The sequence below is a fragment of the Urocampus carinirostris genome, chromosome 4 (assembly GCF_059441175.1).
Source record: "Urocampus carinirostris isolate Australia breed hairy pipefish chromosome 4, RoL_Ucar_1.0, whole genome shotgun sequence".
NCBI classification, from domain to species: domain Eukaryota; kingdom Metazoa; phylum Chordata; class Actinopteri; order Syngnathiformes; family Syngnathidae; genus Urocampus; species Urocampus carinirostris.
Window position 1 is genome coordinate 31,379,726 of NC_142352.1, and position 19,714 is coordinate 31,399,439.

At 39.2% G+C, this 19,714-nt stretch overlaps 1 protein-coding gene across 1 annotated transcript in view; it reads left to right on the forward strand.

Moving 5' to 3' along the window:
* Nucleotides 1-19,714, forward strand: part of otog (otogelin) — a 76,996-nt gene that overhangs the window by 11,208 nt on the left and 46,074 nt on the right. The window contains exons 9-20 of the mRNA XM_088333350.1: nucleotides 33-163; nucleotides 2,000-2,106; nucleotides 2,303-2,412; nucleotides 3,237-3,362; nucleotides 3,432-3,540; nucleotides 3,679-3,725; nucleotides 4,291-4,436; nucleotides 6,078-6,210; nucleotides 7,610-7,787; nucleotides 13,306-13,430; nucleotides 14,071-14,283; nucleotides 16,959-17,124. Of these exons, the coding sequence (XP_088189476.1) occupies nucleotides 33-163; nucleotides 2,000-2,106; nucleotides 2,303-2,412; nucleotides 3,237-3,362; nucleotides 3,432-3,540; nucleotides 3,679-3,725; nucleotides 4,291-4,436; nucleotides 6,078-6,210; nucleotides 7,610-7,787; nucleotides 13,306-13,430; nucleotides 14,071-14,283; nucleotides 16,959-17,124 (1,591 nt within the window). The remainder of the gene's footprint in view (nucleotides 1-32; nucleotides 164-1,999; nucleotides 2,107-2,302; nucleotides 2,413-3,236; nucleotides 3,363-3,431; nucleotides 3,541-3,678; nucleotides 3,726-4,290; nucleotides 4,437-6,077; nucleotides 6,211-7,609; nucleotides 7,788-13,305; nucleotides 13,431-14,070; nucleotides 14,284-16,958; nucleotides 17,125-19,714) is intronic.

A 19,714-nucleotide genomic window follows, 5' to 3' on the forward strand; every position in this document is an offset into this window, starting at 1 on the left:
GTTTGGATACCAATTCACATCATTTCTTGCAGGTGTCCTGACTCATGAAATTGAATTGTTTGGAAACAGCTGGGCCGAAACAGAGCCACTCCTAGCCCCTTGTCCTACTGTGCCATCTGGTTTTTCCTCACCTTGCACAGCAGTTGATGTAAATGTCTTGTTGGTAAGTCTCGAGTAAAGATTTCAAAAAGGATAATTAGAGTACTGCAAATTGCAGACTACAAGCCGATTTTTTTTACATTTTAAACAGTGCAGATTACAATACAATGTGCCTTTTTTGGGGAGGATGTCGCGAGTGTGTCAGCAGCGTCTTTAGACTCGCACCGTGCCCTTCTTGCGGATCTTTCATACTGCCGTGGCCCTTTGTATCATTTTGCATATATTTATTTTAAATAAATGCAAAGCAACTGCTCCCTCTGGCCACTAGAGGGCAGTGTTGCGTTTGTATAGCGTAGTGAGTCGGTTCAGGTGTAAAACTAACGCCATTCAACTGTTAAATTAAACCATTGAACACATTCATTGCCAAATATGAAAAAAAGAAAATCCACATTGTGAATAAATGCATACGGGCTAACCTTTTGACATCAAAAAGCAATGGATTTTAGTGTTTACATTTTTAGGTGTGAAACACAATCAATCTGTAGAGTATAAAAATAAAATATGTGCTTGTTTAAAACCGGAAGTGGCAAACTTTGACCCAAACAGAAATCAAATGCGATTGTTGGAGCGTTTTAATCATGCACAAAGACATAGTCTCTCTTCAAAATAAATCAGTAGAAGACTAAAATACTCAAGCCAAGATGTTTTGTTGTTGTTAACATTTGAAAAAGCGGTAGATTGGTTTTTAAGACGGTTTGGGTTTTTTAAGTGGCAAAAAGCTTTGCTCTAACCGTAATGTGCTGAAATGCTGAAGTCCATACAACAATTAAAACTGAATAAAATGTTTAAAAGTGAATAAAATGTATAAAAAGTATTACAAGTACCAATATAAATGAGTTAGTGCACTGTCATGAATGATGCAGGGGCAGAACACGACTGAACACTAGAGGGTGGGAGGCTGCGAGTTGATGCCAGTCTTCCACCTCTGAGTCCTGCTGCCAGGGAAGTGACGTCTGCGTCTTGACGGCAGCCAAACAATCTCCGGGAACAGGATGTGTGTAGGGTCCTGAAGGATTTTGCGGGCTGATTTGGTGGTTTGTTGCTCACGCTGGGTTGTAAGAGCTTTTAGAGGTTGGCCTATTATTTTGGAGCAGACCTTAACAGTGTTCAACAGGCGGTTTCTATTCTGTATACTGATAGAGTGGAACCAGGAAATGAAGGAGAAAGTGATCACACTCTCAATGAAGGAGTAGTAGAAAGTAGTGAGGATTTTACTACTGACCCTGGAATACTTTAGTTTCCTGAACAGATAGTCTTTGTTGGTATTTCTTGAGTATCTCTTCAACATTTGAAGAGAACCTCAGCACCCTGTCAAATGTAATGCCCTGGTATTTGTAGGTGTCCACAATCTCCACTACTTTCCCCTGGATGTTGGTGGTGACATTGTGCTTGTTGAGGGTGGTGATGGCCCTGTTTGTCCTTGTTTTAAGGGACCTTTATCACTTACCAGAAGTCAACTGGCCAAAAAAGTGATGGCGGACGTGAGAATAGTCCTCTATAATGTTGTTGGCTTTGTTTACAGCTGTATTACAGCTACAAAAGAATTACCATTGACTTTCTTTCCCACTTTGTCTGATGCAAACTATAATTTGTTGGTATAATCATAGACGTGAAGTTATATAATAAACCAAGTGAATATATGTAATTTCTGTAAAAATTACTGACATTTTATATAATTTGCTTTGTGTTACAACTTCTATTAAAACAACTATCTTAATAAATTTAGTTGGTAGAGGTACACAACAGTTCATTGTGGTCCCCATAATTCATTTTGAGCGTTCACATTTAAGCTTTAACTTTAAATAAGTGACTTATTTATTGTTTTTTTCTCCTCCAACAGAAAGTAGAAGAAATATGTTTGATGTTGCTGGATCCACCATTCCAGAGCTGCCATGACTTTGTTAGCCCTTTGTCCTACATGGCCAGTTGCTTCAATGACATCTGCTTGTAAGGTTTCTTTAGGTTCTTTTGCTGGAAACAGCTCTCTGGGTCTAGTGATCCTCCTATAGAAAATAATGAACAGAAGTTTATTCACCTCATTTTACTTTCTTTTTTTCCTGCAAATCTGTATGAAATGGTATATAAGTCAAGCATCATTGTAAAGCCTTTAAAAATGTACCCAAACATTTACTATTTGTTCAAGGTCAGGTCCAACTGAGGATGCACAATGCCCAGTGTTTAGCGAGTATACAAAAGCCTGCGCTAGTGCTGGCCATCCCCTCCACAACTGGAGAGGTCATATTCCTCAGTGTGGTAAGTTTTTCTACTTTTCTGCGACTTTTGCACCACGTAAATTGTCCCCAATAGTTCTTGTGGATTAGGCTTCCATATTTAAACACTGCCATGAACGTCTCGTATACCTTTAAGAGTTGAATTCAATTATGGATAGTCAAATAGGCAAAGTCAATAGAAATTCACACTTCTTAAAACGTTTTCAGAGGTTGTTGTTTTAAAAACGTAATGTCTTTAGTTATCAAAAATATATTTCAGTGACATTATCAAGAACAAGAAGATAAATGCTAATATTTTTTGGGATTAGAACGTGCATAGTTTGTAGACCAGTGCCAACTGCTGGGTTGGTACCCAAAAGTGGGTCTTGGAGCTTTGCCTTCGCCAAATAAAGCTAAGAAAAAAATACTGATGGTCTTTTAAACACCCTAGCAATAAAAGCAATAATTTCCTGCAAATGCGAGTAGACCAATCATGTTTGTTTACACATGTTGGGTATGACCAAACACGGATACAGCGGAGATTATATGAAATACAGATTTTATTATTTTGATGACGATGTTTTCATTGAAATGCTGCTAAATGAGCATTAACGGGAATATTATTGCTTGAGGTCGTATTGGTTTTACTGACCTCTTTCCTTTTTTTTACTGATAATTTATTCTATCGATGGTTTAAACTGCATGATCCGTTTTTTCAATGAACTTGACTAGTGGTATTTTGTTTTACATGATTTTGTACACGGTTGCAATAAGGGTGCGTCCTGAAGTCAGACTAGTTTCGAAACACTGGTGTGGACTATTGATTGTCCTTGAAAATTCTGCATGTGTTTCATAAATGTTTGCTAGTAGTTGAGGAGTGTCCTGAAGGTCTGCAGTACCTGGAATGTATCAGCTCTTGTCCAGCATCCTGCAAGCAAGAGCGAACTTGCATTCATAGCCTAGCCTGCCTGGATGGATGTTATTGTCCCAATCGTGAGTTGGTACCTTGTATCCCCATTTTGTATCACTGTATTTACCTAATTGTAGATGCTCCCTCCGCAGTTTTGATTTTTGAGGATGGCAACTGTGTGGCACCCTCTGACTGTCCTTGTGAGCACCATGGTGTCTCCTATTCATCAGGACACACCATACAAGAGGAATGCAACAACTGGTATTAGAAATAGAAATGTATTTATTGTCATTGATAACAAGGCATTGTATGGCATATTATGAAGAGAATACATTTTTATAAAGTATTCTAAAAATGTTTCTGTTCTCAGATGGTGAATGTGTTTACTATGTCTTTCAGCACATGTGTGGCTGGATTCTGGAATTGTACTGAATACAACTGCCCAGGTTTGACTCTCTTACATTGAAAACGTTTTTTTCATCAATTTTCACAAGACAATTTTTATTTGCAATCAGTAATTTTGACTAATAGTTGCAGGGCTAACTACTTTTTAGATAGGGGTCTCCAACGTGATGCCAACAAAGACCAGGTAGCCCCCCAAGCACACCAAGTAGCTAGCAGACAGGTTTTGAAAATAGCTAGCCAGTGACAGGTCACTGTGATTTCCCAGCAAATTTGATTTCTAACTGGAATGTTGTTTTAGTGGTTGAATGAGATTGTTTTACCTCAACTTCTAATTATTACAACGTGGGAATAACATAGTAGTGACTGAGTAATAACATGATTGTCGTTTCAGAAATGTATATCAAAATTGTAGCACTTAGTACCAATCGGTAGCAAAAAGTATCTCTCAGCTTTGAAAAGCTGTTAGAGTGTTAGGCCTTTTTAGAGTTAATCATTTAGAGTCATGCATTTTTTTTCTTATGATCAATTTAACAACAGACCTGTATTCATACATTTATTTTGCAAAAGAAATGGACCAACTTAGAAGTTGTTGCCCTTCTTTGACAGGCGAATGCTCTGTGACTGGCGATATGTATTTCCAGTCATTCGATGGCCGTGTCTACACCTTTCCAGCAACCTGCCAGTATGTTCTTGCCAAGAGTCGCAACTCAGGGAAGTTTACAGTCACCATTCAGAATGCCCCATGTGGAACTGTGAGTCAACTGCATTTTAGGCTTTAGTTGGTTTTTACACTACAAAGTCAAATGTTCTTGTTTTTAACAGCAACCCAACAACAATTTTTCAACTTTAGCCTTTAAAAACTCAACACCATATGGTGACGTTTCCAATGACAATATGTGAAAATGTAATATATGTATGCAACCAGCTGTATGTTACCAGCTCGGTAGCCTACATGGTTGGGCGCCCGCTCCGAGACTGGGAGGTCACTCGTTCAAGCCTCGGCCGAGTCATTCCCAAGACTTACAACATTGGTACTCATTGCCTCCCTGCTTGGCGCTCAGCATTAAGGGTTGGAATTGGGGGGTTTGGTCACCTAATGACTCCCAACACAGCAGTTGGGTCTAAAATGGCGGCGCCCTGTTTGGCTGCGGCTGCATCGGCTCGTTACAGTTTAACTGTACGGGTCAGGTGTATCAACATGGTGTGAGCATGGTTACAAAGAATGACAATAAAAGTAATTTCTATTCTATTCTTTTCTATTCAACATAGGGGCTTAGAACATTATGACTCACGCCGACAAAATGACATGACAGTGTAAAGTCAAAAAATTAAGCTTGTTATTTATACTTTTTTATATATATATTTACTGTTGCTATCACAGTAAAGCATTGTAACTTGTATCTTTTTTCAATTAGTGATATACAGGATGTAAAAAATACAACATTTTGACGACAAACCATCATACTAGCTTATAGCAGTGTTATTTTGAAATTTATAATGGTGAAGCCAAGCAATGTACTCTACATGTGTATAGCGTGTACCCTTAATAAAATTTGGCTTCACTTTTTTTCTGCTCAAACTTGTAAATGACAAAACGTTGAGGCGAGACGGACACATATTAGAGGGATTGTGATCGCCTCCCCTACACCTCCTTTGTGCAATGGTATGCCCCAGCGGCAGTGTTGGGGTTTGTGACATCATGTTGCACAGGTTAGAGTTTGATACTGTTCACTTGTGCATATGCTATGGTTCTCTGCCTCATTGTTATTATTATTATTATTATCATAGCTCATACACACACAAACATCGTGGCACGGCAGCAGTGGGGTGCGGACCTCTGTCACGGGTCGCCGCGGTGCCGTCCAACTGCCGCGTCCCGCCCCGACACCTCGGACAATTTATTTCTCTGTCTTCCCGCCCAACTATATATTTTTTGCAAACGAGTTGGTTATTTATACTAAAAGAAGACTGTTAATGTCTCGAAGGTGGAGGGGTGTGGTTGCATTCAGTGTTTTGCAATTGTAGTCAGCGATATCTTCGAATGATAAATCATTGCACAAATATTGTAACACAATACATTAAAAGAATACATCTAAACTTGTCACCTCAGCCCTCAATTACAACACACACTCAAACTTTTAGTTCGTTTTGAGGTAAAAAATTTAGCGCATTTTACTAGAATAAATACGGTATTCTAGGTTGAATAAAGACTCATAGATTTAAATGCAAAATTACCTCTGTTATCACTTGCTTCCTCTGAATTAATTATGTTTGATTTTGTTTTGTTATCCAGACACAAAAGAAACCTTATTTTGTAATTTTCATCCTGCCAAAATAATGCAATTTGTCAAAAGTATTTTGGAGCGTCGTCATGTAATCTTTTTTTCTCACAGAATCTCGATGGGTCGTGTATCCAATCTGTGAACTTAGTTATTGATGAGGACCCGAAACTGGAGATCACGCTTAGCCGTATTGGTGAAGTCCTTATTGCTGGACAGTACCGCATCTTCCTGCCTTACTATGACGGTAACCTTCCTTTTATAACTTATCAGTGTTGTGACATTTCAACAGTTATGCTCTTTATGCTTTATCAGGAACATATTTTCCAAATGTGTTTCGTGTATTGTGCATGTAGGCAAAGATGTTTCTGACCAATCATGTGCAGGAGCACTGATCAACAATTACCAATAAAGTCATCTACTGCATTGCATGTATTGCACAAAAGTTGAATTTTAAAAATCCAGTCTACCTGAGTAAGCACAACATAACCTAGGTTGGTGCATTTTGGCTTAAACGTTACACGTTTACCAAGCCGATAGGGAGAGACGCAGCTATTAACAGCCAGCCACAGATAGTTGGGATTACTGCGCCTTCACTGCATCTTAAAATAGACCCCCAGGATCGATCTTAGAATCATTGATTACAAATTGGAAAATAGTTACCCATTGTCTTTCACGGTCGATGAACAACAGCTCTTTATGGAATCTAATGAAATAAAAGAAAAAAATAAGAAAAAAAGGTTAAATGAGCACTTCTTAAGAAAAGGACAAAGCATGGAAGACTATTGCGCACTGGTACAATAAAGGAAATCAATTTGTTTTCTTATTTTTCCTTTTTAAAGTATTTTATTAAATACTTATCATAAGGTTCTATGTCTAATCTTTTTGTAAACAATAGTCACTATGTCACAAATGACAATTAAATTTAGACAATGTTCTTTACGTTGTTATTAATGACCATAAAGACAATTCTAATTTTCAATCTTATCCATTTAATTTTTTTTTTGTTTCATGTCATTGATCTTTTACCAAGAACAGACCTCTCTCTTTGACAAGGAAACCTAAATGGGAGTTGCGCCAATATTAAACCTTTCCAATAATTCTTTGATACTATCTTTGCAAGTTTCTGCGTCACTTTTAAGACTCTTAAAGATAGCAATAATATGCAATTTGATAAGCATTCTTAATTGGCAGAGCAATAAAACACATGGCAATATATTTACCACATAAATGACTATAAATAAATTGACATGACCATAAAGTGTTGCATACAGTCAACAGAGTTCAATGAAATGACAGTGTAGAATACAAACAAAATGTCATCATATCAAGAAAAACATGGATAGACGATAAAACCCCATCAATATTTCATACGATTGCCATTAGAAGTGCCAGATGTATATCTGGAGATAATGTCGGACTGGTTGTTAGCCTGGTGTGGAGTAGAATAGATCACCATAGTAACCAAGCCAAATTTGACCTGCTTTCGTGCAACCAACTTCAAGCTAAATTCAGTCAGGATAATAAATTTAACCCAGCTTAATCCCTTATCTTAGTTTTGCGCAATGCCCCCCGGTTAAGTTAACCACAATGATGACCTAGCCGAGTTTCACTTTTCTAAGATCATCATGTTTGGTGTTTTGCAGAAAACTTTGAGATTCAGGAACTTTCATCTATGTTCATCCAAGTAAAGACAACATTTGGCCTCCGTCTACACTATAGCTGGAAAGAATTCCGTCTCTACCTGCAGGCCAATGCACGATGGAAGGATGACACGTTGGGTCTTTGTGGAACCTTCAATGGCAACATTCAAGATGACTTTCTGTAAGTGTATCCGTTTGTCAATTCAGGAATCCAAGAACGATTGCTAAGAAGAATGAGTTAGCTACATTAAGTAATGTTTTGATCATTGGTTCTCTAACAGTGTGTTGAGAGACCTTGTCCGTGTGTTTTGTCCATGGTCATCGACCTGGCGACAAAACCTGAGAAATATCCACAATTAGCATGCCATTGTTGATTACAATAACTTATTCCTTATTAAGATGTAGCAGCAGATCAGTATTCTAAGGTGAAATGTGATAAAGAATGCTCCACTATCAAATATTTTTAAGGTCTTGTATTCCTGTTCTCTGTAATTCAAATGGTTTAAGAGCGTTTTAATTTAACTTTGGGGATTAAATAATACTATTTTACTTGTGAAACAATGGAAATGCTTTCTCTTATAAGATAACAACAATTTTGGTGGATACTATTCTAATAAAAAAGTAAGACACCTCTTCTAATCAAAACCCTCAATGGCATTTTTTGCTGGACATGCGGTGTGGTCGAAGACGAGACGCATCCTGGGTTGCGGACCTGTTCTCAGTGGGTCGTGAATCTTTGCCTTGGCAAATTAATGCTAAGAAAAGAGAAAAATAACTTACCCTCCTTAAAGGAGCTGTACGTAATCTAGAACTTAGTTGCTCTCTGCCGCTATTTCCTGACTTAAAGTGATGATTGCAGCCTTAGCTCATTCATGATGCATGATTAAGGACACGTATTTCATTGATACGTTAGAATAAACTCTTCTTTTTTCATCTTTCTTGGGGTTAGGGTTGGCGTTTGGACTCTCCTAGGAGAAGACTTTTTCTTAGTTTCACCATTCGCATGCTACTGTGTCATATAGAAATAAAAAAAAACAATAATATGCAGGGACAAGCATTAAATCACAGCACGATCCCCAAGCCCCATTCCCCGAACCTGTAGTCTGCCCTAAACAGCTCTAACAAAAGAAAGATAAAAGCAGATAGGAACAGTGAATAATAAAGCATGTTTTAACTAAGTTAGGCATTGTAAACACATAGAGAAATATTTAAATGTCAACTTTTTAAGGATACCTCAAATGACGCACCTTAAACATGATGGCGATAAAGCCCTATATAGTACAAAGATGTGTACAAAGACTGGTAAATAGATAGATAGATAGATAGATACTTTATTCATCCCCTAAGGGAAATTCACATATGCAAATATGCTTACATCTGTTGACCATGTCCACAAGCAGATGAGGTATGGATTTTATTATATTGAAGACAAAGCTACTGAAGTGAAGCGTTTAGTTTTCAATTAAAAATGCAACTATTTGAGTATTGAGGGGACAGTGTATATTATTTGACCACTTGATGTGATTGTAGTAGGTAGTGCAACTGAAACCGAGTGCTGGAGATTAAAGTGCAATATTTTTCTCCTCATTCTTTGCCAGTTTTTTGCAAGCATTTTTTTATTTGGGTCCCCATTACAGCAACATGGCCGAAAATTATGGATGTTATGTCAATTAAATACGTTATTCTCAACCTATGGGTATTTAAAAAATATGTATTTTTATATGTAATATGGGTATTTGGCTTATTGTATGAATCAATATTGTTTTTTAGCACTAGAAGTCACCGAATAGTACACGCTGTGCTTTTAAAAGGAATATTTTTTTTTTGTAATTGTTTTGGTTTCACTGATCTTTTTTGTGAATGTGTATTGCACTATACCTGGTTTAAACTGCACCATCCTTTCATTCAACTCATTTTAGAGGTGGAATTTTTCTCTTGATTTGGGTTGTGGCTTGTAATTTAGGTAAGATGATGGGCCTTGAAGTCAGACCAAAGGTTCTTGTTTACATCCTTGTCACTATCGGCCAATCATGTTGCTGTTTTTTTATTCCTACACCCTTAAGGGTGGATCTGCTTTTGTAACCAAGGAGATTTAATGAAAAGATAGGGCTCTAGGGCCGGGCTTTTAGAGTTTTTTATCTTAGGTTTGGGTTGAGCTGCACGGCGGTTGAGTGGGCAGCGGCACAGTTCTGCGGTCATGGGATCGAATCCTCCTGTGCGGAATTTGCATGTTCTCCCTGTGCTTGCGTTGGTTTTCTCTCAGCACTCCAAAAACACGTTCCAAAAACATGCATGTCAGGTTATTCGGTCCCTAGGTATGATTTGGCAAATGAGTTGTCTGTCTCTTGGTGCCCTGCGACTGACTGGCTGGAAACCAGTTCAGAGTGTCCCCTGCCCACTCCAGTACCCCCGTAACCCTACTAAAGATAATGGTAATGGATGGATGGATAGGTTTAGGCTCTTCCCTGTTCTCCTTGCAAGTTCAAAATCCATTGATGTCGTCTCGCCTTATGTTCAGAGTCTACTTTATGGTAGTGTTCCCGCTTTGAGACTGGGAGGTCGCTGGTTCGCGCCTCGACCGAGACATACCCAATTGGTATAATGGCGGCGCCCTCTGGCTGCGGCTGCATCGACTCGCTACAACGGGTCAGATGTATCGACATTTCGTTCTGTGTACATTGTTACAAAGAATGACAATACAAAGGAAATTATTATTATATTATTATTATTACTTCACCATAAACGTAACAATAAAAAAATGGTTTCTTACCAATGGTTTGAAGATTTGTTCTTAGAAAAAAAGGATGCTTAAAAAAAGGATGCTTAAAAAAAGGATGCGGAACATTGGTTCAGATGATGAATGAGTTTAAGGGACCGTCAATCGCTAAAGCCTGTTGTTGACCACCTCCATTTTCCGTTATTAACTAATTCACTGCCAGCAAAGAAAATTCAACTGCCTGCTTTTAACATAATAAAAGAAGAATTGATGTGTAAAATCGTCAATGGCGTTGAATTCAAAATGGGTGTTCGGTGTCTATCTCCCATCACTGGCAATGATTGAGTTAAAATTTTCTCCAATTGTCATTTGATAACATAATCATTGGTGCACCTCTAAACGTGAACTTTCTTTCTCACACTGCTCAGCTCACTCGAGTGTCCAACAACACGCAGCTCCCCAACAAGGAATTTACTGTTAGAAGTCCACTGTACCGTGTCGCAATGGGCAACCGTAAAGGTCGAATGTTGTTTAACAACTGTAAAAGGATATACATCTGAGTTTGGGTCCAGAGGGGCTTTATAATGCTAGACAGAAAGTGGAATTTACCTATTGTCGAAAAAGTAGACTAACTACAATGTGGTCCGCCTTTGATGTTCAGGTTAATTCAAGAAAAAATAACAAGTGAAAAAATGTCCCGGATACCGTTGATTCTGTTGTACGGTAATGTGCAGACATTTGTTGGTCACTAAATTGACGTTTGCATCCGGATTTGATAGTGATGACATTTCTAATAATTTGTTCATTTTGAATAACATACAATGGCTGACCAAGAGGGACAGTGACTATTATCAAGCGTATCGTATTAAAAAAAAGTTTCATAAAAAAAAAGAAAATGGATTTAAATAAAAAACAAAAATACATGAACTATCTTATAAACCTGAATGTTTTAATACTCTTAGGCTGAGAAATGTGTATTTATTTGAGAAATGTGTATTTATTTTACATAACATAAGGCTCACATAGAGGGCGCTGATATGATTGCCGCCATCTTGCTGCTGTTGGTATCCCCCAAAAACAAAAAGCTTAAGGCCTGGCCCCCAAAAAAGAGAAGTGAAATGGTGCGTTTTGATCACTTTGACTCTCTGGAGATTGTATTCTTTCTTCCTTGTGCTTTATCACTTGTTTTCAGTTGCTCGACACAAAGCAGTAACACTAGTGGTCAAATCATACACACTGTCCTTTCAAGGTATTTTTCCTCATATGCCCCAGACACACCTCAAAGTATTAAAGCATGACTGAGCATTTTGGTATTTTTCAGTTTCTCTCGAATGTGTTTGATGTTGTCATATTTTATTAATTAATGGAAAAAATAAGTCTCATATCGGAATAATTGTCTGTGAACCACTTTTTGACAGAAAGAGTTCAATGCCCCGTTTAAGTAAGCCACAATGGATCGTGACTTTTTTCCCTGTAAATGTTATCAAAACACGTGACAAATTTCAAGACATCTAAACTTCCATTCCTCAAAAAATATTGTAATATATTATAACTTTTACTAAGATTTATTGAACCGTAAATACCTGATTATAAGCCGCACCCACCACTTTTTGAGTAATCCGACAATTTTGTACTTGCCCAAGTTGCGCCCGTGGATAAGCCGCGGGCACCCGAAGTAATTATTGTTTGCTTGCGATACAGTCATAAGTTTAACCCAGGCTAGGCCCTAAGTTCCACGATTGGGGGGGTGGGGGGTGGGGGTGGGGGGGTTAAGGGTTATTGTTCTATCTTCGTTATTCATTATCCATTATCCGTTATCGGTCAGTTCATAATACGCTACAAAGCCTAGGAGAGCCTGACACTTACTCTCAGCCAAAAGGCAAGGCTAAGGTCCTAGCCCTAAGGCCTTCATAGATGGTACACAAATGCAGAACCACAGCTGACATCACAAATAGAAAATGATACCCGTAATTAAGGTACGCTGCAGACTTGTACAGTCGGGGTCCCAAGGAAACAAAATGTATATTTCCAAAGTTAAGGGTGGGAAAAATATATATCCACTATTGTCTGCTACGACAACAGACAGATCTACCGGTAACTCAGCTTTACCACATTTCCCATCAGTCCGCGTTTGTTCCGCCCCTTATTTTTGATTCGTCCATAGAACACATAACAGAATAAATCTCTAAAATAAATACATTACAAAAATATACAGTTGCAAATACATATTATACATGGTTACACATATTTACGAAGAAAGACGGTTTGAACAAATTTATTGACACTAATAACAGCAAACAAACAATGTGAGGTTTTAACAACCCTTCTCGACAATCTTAACAGCAATCAAGCATATTCACAATTTCGTTATGTAACATCTTTGTTGGTGTCAATAGATCCGTCCGGTTTGAACAAATTTATTGACACTAATAACAGCAAACAAACAATGTGAGGTTTGAACAACCCTTCTCGACAATCTTAACAGCAATCAAACGTTATAGAACATCTTTGTTAGAAAGACGGTACACAGAGAGAGTTTTCAAAGCTTTAATAATAATAATATAACTGTGCCTGTAAAGGTACCAACACGCTAGTAGGATCACGCTCGCAATGTATCAAATGTGTCTGTTAATAAAAGCATCTCGTATATGTGAAATTCGCGGAGGATCGTCCCCAGTTTCCTCCTCATAACTGTCACTATTAAGGGCGTCTTTCTCATGATTGGAACGTACCTTAACTTTACAGAAAATATATGCTAAAACTTAGAGATTGCAGTCTTTCTTGGCGCACATATTCTACTGGTCTTAATCTTACCTTTTAAACTCCTGCGCCGCTGGTGGCCGTTAGAAAAATTCCATAAAATAGCCGCTTCACTGAATAAGCCGCAGGGCTGAACATTTGGGAAAAAAGTAGCGGCTTATAGTCCGGAATTTACGGTAGTCTAATTCCAAGATGAACAATTGATGTCCTCTTTTTCCTGCAGGTCTCCCTCTGGTATGATAGAAAGCACTCCTTTACTGTTTGCAAATGCATGGAAGGTCTCGTCAACATGCACACTCAACTTGATCACTCCTCAGCTCGATCCCTGCGATGCACACCAACAAATGGGTTGGTTACTTTGTCTGGCTTATTGTCCTTTTATCATATATTCTATACCAGGGGTCTCCAACGTGGCTCCCGATGAACACCTGAGTAGGCCACCGACAGGTTTTGGGATGAGCTCACCAGTGATGGGCCATTGTGATTTTCTTGTAAATTAGATTTCTAAATGACATGATTTCTTAGTGGGTGATTTATCTTCTAATAATTACAACCTGATAAGAACAAAGTAACATAGTAATGGTAGTGCTAGAAGATGGATGGGTATATATACTATATATATATGCATAATATAGAGTTGTTGCGAGTGAGCTGTCCGTTTCTGTGTGCCCTGCGATTTGCCAGAAACCAGTTCAAGGTGTCCCTTGCCCAATGCCCGAAGATAACTGGGATGGGCTCTAGCACACCCGCGACCCTACAGAGGATAAGCGGTGCAGATAATGGATGGATGGATTTCATGACAATTATTGAAATATTTTTCCAATTCATAAATTCTTGTTCTTGATTGAAAATTAACCCTTGGAGGGCTAAATTAAATAAACATCTATTGCATATTTGCAATTAAATAACAAAGTGAAATGCAATCAGACTTTACAAGCCTTTGAGCTTTTCTCACAGTGTCACCTTCTTTCTTCTTTGTTTTGTTCAGCCACCTATGCATCTGAGATGTGTGATATCATCATCCGGGATCTGTTCTCCCCCTGCCATGAGTACCTCAGTCCGGTTCCATTTCACCAGCAGTGTCGCTCGGATACCTGCAAATGCGGAACAGCTTGCTTTTGCTCCGCTCTGGCTCACTACGCCCACCACTGTCGCAGATTCTCCGTAGTCATTGACTTCCGATCACACATAAAGGACTGCGGTGGGTATTGGTATTCTATTAAGTCATAGTCAAGTCATGTTTATTTTTATAGTCCTTAATAAAAAAAGTCTCAAAGGGGTTGCACAGACTACCATTACAACATCCCCTGATCCAAAACCAACACGAGGACAAGGAAAATCTAAAAAACCTCAGTATGAGGAAAATTTAAAAAACGTGAGTAGGGGCCGCACATTAGGTAACCTCCACTCTCCCCAAACCTCCCAGAATGATCAGACTGCAATGGATGTTGCCAGGGAATCAAGAGATACTAAAACACAGTCATAATCAACATAAGATATAGGTATTAATAAAATGTCCAGTTGATGGTCCAGAAGTTGATTTTAGAAAACTTGAATTTCATCCTCTGCCCCAAAAAATGTTTTGAAAGTATTCTGATTCCATTTAGTAGAGAATATAAGTGCTTAGCCTCACTCAGAAAAATGAAGAGAATAAACTGCTCCATATACATCATACAACAAATATGTCAAAGTCAAGGCTTATGGGCCACATCAGGCCCAAGTGGTTTTTGACAGCCTTAGAGACGATCATGATATATTATCCTATCATACAATGGAAACCAAGCAGCACGGCGGCGCAGTGGTTAGCGCTTGTGCGGCACAGTTCATGTCATGGGAACCTATCGTGGGTTCAAATCCAGCTCCAGACTTCCTGTGCAGAGTTTGTATGTTCTCCCCGTGCTTGCGGGCACACCGGTTTCCTCCCACGTTCCAAAAACATGCATTTCAGGTGAATTGGCTGGTCCAAATTGTCCCTAGGTGTGAATGAGCGAATGAGTTGTCTGTCCCCGTGTGCCCTGCGATTGGCTGGCAACCAGTTCAGGGTGTCCCTTGCCCACTGCCTGGAGATGGCTGGGATGGGCCCCCCCGCGACCTTAATGAGGATAAGCGGTACGGCTAATGAGATGAGATGAGATGAGACAATGGGAACCGCCGTGTATTTTTTTCACTGGGTGTTTCTACTCCTTGAGGAAGGTGTTGTTTTCGATTAATTGGTTTTTCATTTGGTTTTGAAATACAATCCAATCGTATGTCAAAAATATATTTTATCTGAGTGAATGATACAAAATTGCTTAATTATTCATTTTTGGGGGAAGTTAATTCAGTCCAGTTTTGCAAAAATGGAAACTTTAGACAATGAATGGTGCCTGAATAATACTGCCTACTTTTATTCAATCTTTATATTATAGGGAATTTTAAAAACTAATTATGATTATCATAATAATAATAATAATAATTGTTGTTGTCTTTTGTGCCTGTTGAAATTTCAAACTTATTGACAAAGCCATAAAAAACTACTGCTTTACTGATCATCCATCAAGCCATTATTTGCACCGCTTATCCTCAGTGGGGTCACGAGGGTGATGGAGCCCATCCCAGCTGTCTTCGGGCAGTAGGCAGGGCACACCCAAAGTGGTTGCCGGCCAGTTGCAGGGAACACATAGGTGGACAACTCACTCACTCATTCTCACCAAGGGACAATTTGGACCAGCCATCCATCCATCCATTATCTGCACCGCTTAGCCTCAGTAGGGTCACGGGGGTGCTGGAGCCCATCCCAGCTATCTTCGGGCAGTGGGCAGGGGACACCCTACAACTGGTTGCCAGACTGTCGCAGGGCACACAGAGACAGACAACTCACTTACGCATTCTCCCCTAGGGACAATTTGGACCGGCCAATTAACCAGAAATAGATGTTTTCGGAATGTGGGAGGAAACTAGGGAGCCAGGAGTAAACCCACGCAAGCATGGAGAGAACATGCAAACTCCGCACAAGGAGGCTGTCAGCTGGATTTGATTCCATGACCTCAGAACTGTGCCGCGGACGGGCTAGCCAGGCGCAGCCGTGCAACCTGATCTGATGATATTGGAATACATTTAATCGTTTTTTGATTAATTAATTTATTAATTTAGGTTTACCAGACCAGTGGTCGGCAACCTGTTCTGTACCACAGACCGGTTTATTGGCCTACAATATGTTCACGGCCTGGCCCAGGGGCATCATTAAAAATGTTATTACAGTACTTGCTCTAAAATAATAAAAACAATAAAAAATAAAATAACTATGACATTATTAATAATAATAAACATTTAAATGATAATCATAATTATAATCATCTTAAATCCTCAGTGTATCCACTCTGCAACATTACGATGTCCCTGTATCATCCTACCAAGATTACATTCACATTCCAGCCCGGAAGAATGGGGAGAACATGCTAACTCATCAACAGAATGTAGCTGAAATTAAACCCGGGACCTCAGAACTGTGAGTCGGACATGAAGATAGCAACACACTGGTCGCTATTGCAATGCTTGACCCAATACATCACATCGATCTGCGTGCCGAGTAATTAAGGACACAAACTCATCAAATAAACCAACACCAGTTAAAAGCTTGTTAGTGTTTTTGACTTTTCAACAGTGACAAGTTTGCTATGGTTGACGTAGCAGGCTGCTGTTTACTATTCTCCGAACTGAATGTCTTAAAGCGCAGAAATGTGGTCAAATTGATCCCTCGCCGCATCTTCAGCGGGTGGGGATCCTCGCTTCCGATGTGACAGTTGCACGGCCTGACTTTGTTACACCTGACATACAACATACCCTACCCATCAAACTGAAGCTGTCCCTCATTTTTGTACGCCTCTCTCACTGCAGCGGTCGACTGTCCCCCCACCATGCAGTATGGTGTTTGTGTGTCATCCTGCCAACGCCGCTGTGCAGCCCTATCTTCTTCACAGCAGTGTGGAGAGGAGTGTGTGGAAGGCTGCGTATGCCCACTTGGCTTATTCTTCAGCAAGCGGACACACACCTGCGTGCACAGGTAAAGCGGGCGGAGGGAAGTGGATCATAAATCCCCAAGCAATAACATCGAAGTCCCTCCCATTCCAAAATGTCGAGTTTGGGTGAAAGGGGCTTTTTTGGGTACTAGCTTACGCGGCTTTGCCATTAGACACCAACAGCTTACTCGCGCTTAACTGTCCCACGATTTTACATCCCAATGCAGCATTACTTACACTGTGATAGAGTTACTTCAAGGAAGTGACCGTGAAACCCCCTTTTCAGCCACACTTGGGCTCAAGACAACACAGATATCTGATAACCAGGGAAGGAGATCTTTTAAGACAGAGGCCAATGTGTGGACCATAAGCCACAAAGCTTTTCCATTTACCGTAAAAAAAAAGATGTATTTAAGTTTTCTTAATTGTTAAGTGTAATTATTATCATTTATAGACATTCACTTTTTTAATTTTTATGCATGTGTCAGTCAACACATTCAAAGGCTACACCCTTTATGCCAGGAATATTAGCTTCGATCTGATCCAATTAAATACATGATAGTTTCGATTAATACTGATACGATACTTTATGCCTCTAAATGTCATAAATTTGTGTATATTGACGATAAACACAGAACGAAGATGTTGTTCCCCAAAATGTTACATTTTTTAAATCTAATAACTACAATTCAGACTCAAACAGTATTAAAACAAATAAATACTTCTGTTGCAAAAAATCCAAGAAAGGTCAAACAAATAAGCAGCAAATTAAAAAAGATACAAATACAAAATTGTCAATATGTCAACTACTTTCCATTGCACAATATTTTGAACAGTGTAAACAAAACAATGTAAAAACCTTAAGCTGTATTAAAAAATAAAATACTTTTACTACGGCAACTGTTACAGAGCAAAAGTCATGAAAATCGAAGTGAAAAAGCAGCATTGTAACAAAGAAACCCTTTTGGCTCTGTTGCCATAGGGGAAACGGATTTACACTTTTTTTGTTCTGGAACAGTCACATGTTTACATTTTTGAATGCAGCCTGTTGCTCTCTGTGGGGTGAACTTTTAAAAAATGTTTATGTAAATGTGCCACATTAACGGACCACAAATGACGCCTGGCATTGTCTTTCTGTTATAAAAAAAAAAATTCGACAACTATCCGCGCTTTCAGTTTGCCTCTGTAATAGATTTGGCCCTGTCTTCAGCCTGGCAGGCAGGATGCAGCAGCGGGCCAGGTAGGAAGAGGTGCTAAAAGTGTGCCTGTCAGTTATACAATCGGGCCTTAACTTAGACATTAGTCAAGGTGCTGGGTTAGAGAGAGATTGACTTTACTATCAACATATGGAAGCGGCCCTTTGAGGAAATTGATGAAGGGTTGAAGTATCAATCCGATCCAAGTACTTTGTTGGTATTGATAATATTGACATTTGCATCGATTCACCCACCCATACTTTTTTGAAAAAAACTATGTAAATACTTTACAAAGAGATTTTTTGGACCAGTGTTCCCCAACCTTTTCTTACACCATGAAATTAAATGAAATGAAAATGATGAAATGATCTGCATTTATATAGCGCTTTTCAAGTCAATGACTTCCCAAAGCGCTTTACATTGTGCTTCACATTTCCCAATAGCGGCCGTGATCTGTGCAGCCATGTAAGGCGCTAACCTGCTTATTGGGGGTATTGAGGATTCAGTGTCTTACCCAAGGACACTTCGGCATGTAACACGGACAAGCCGGGATTCGAACTGGGATCCCTTAATCCTAAAACGATCGCTCTACCTCCTGAGCTACTGCCGCCCCAATGGACTTTAATGTAATTTATCTGCTCCAAAAGGGCGGAACTGATTTCCGTATAAATTTACACAGTTATACTTTAGTCGCCGTGAATGTCTTAATCTAGGTTTTGTGTTGAGGCGGCCCTAATAAACCCCCCAAAATTAATAAACACCAGCGTTTTATGTGGTCTTTTTTTCAATCATTGTCTAACGCAGCTAAATTGGGTACTGCAGTTCCCCACCACTGACCACTCCAGATAGCCGAATCTAATATTACATTGGCCATTTTGCTTGTATATTTAAATTGGTCTATCAAATACTTCTACATGTATTAACATGCATGGAAAGGTACTGGCCAAATTGACCTGTTTAAACTGTGTAAAATAGCGTCTGCTTGCCACATTTAATCGGTTTACTTTTTTGATCAAACTAAATAGTTTAAATATTGATGATTAAATACTTTAGCAGGTCAGGTTGACCACCCAGTGCGGTAGTTGGTGTTGTCCTGGTATAAACAGTTCACCCCGGTGATCATTCCCAAGGCCGTCCAACTAGCCAGGTGCAACCCACCCTTAGGGACCTCCCAAACCATGGGAACTGGCTGACCCCAGGGTACAGGGGCCATGGCTGGGATTGGTGCATAGTGGGGATGAACAAAAGTACTTAGTCAGGATGCGCTTTGCGATGTGAGATTTTCATTTACAGTTTCCAGATTTTGTAAATACAATACATTGAAGGTTTTGCAAATTAAATTTGACTCTATTTCTCATGCCAACCATTGGTTCCTGTGTGTGATTTTGTATGATTTATGACAGTGTAGTTTGAGATGGAATACTTTCTTGGCATTTTT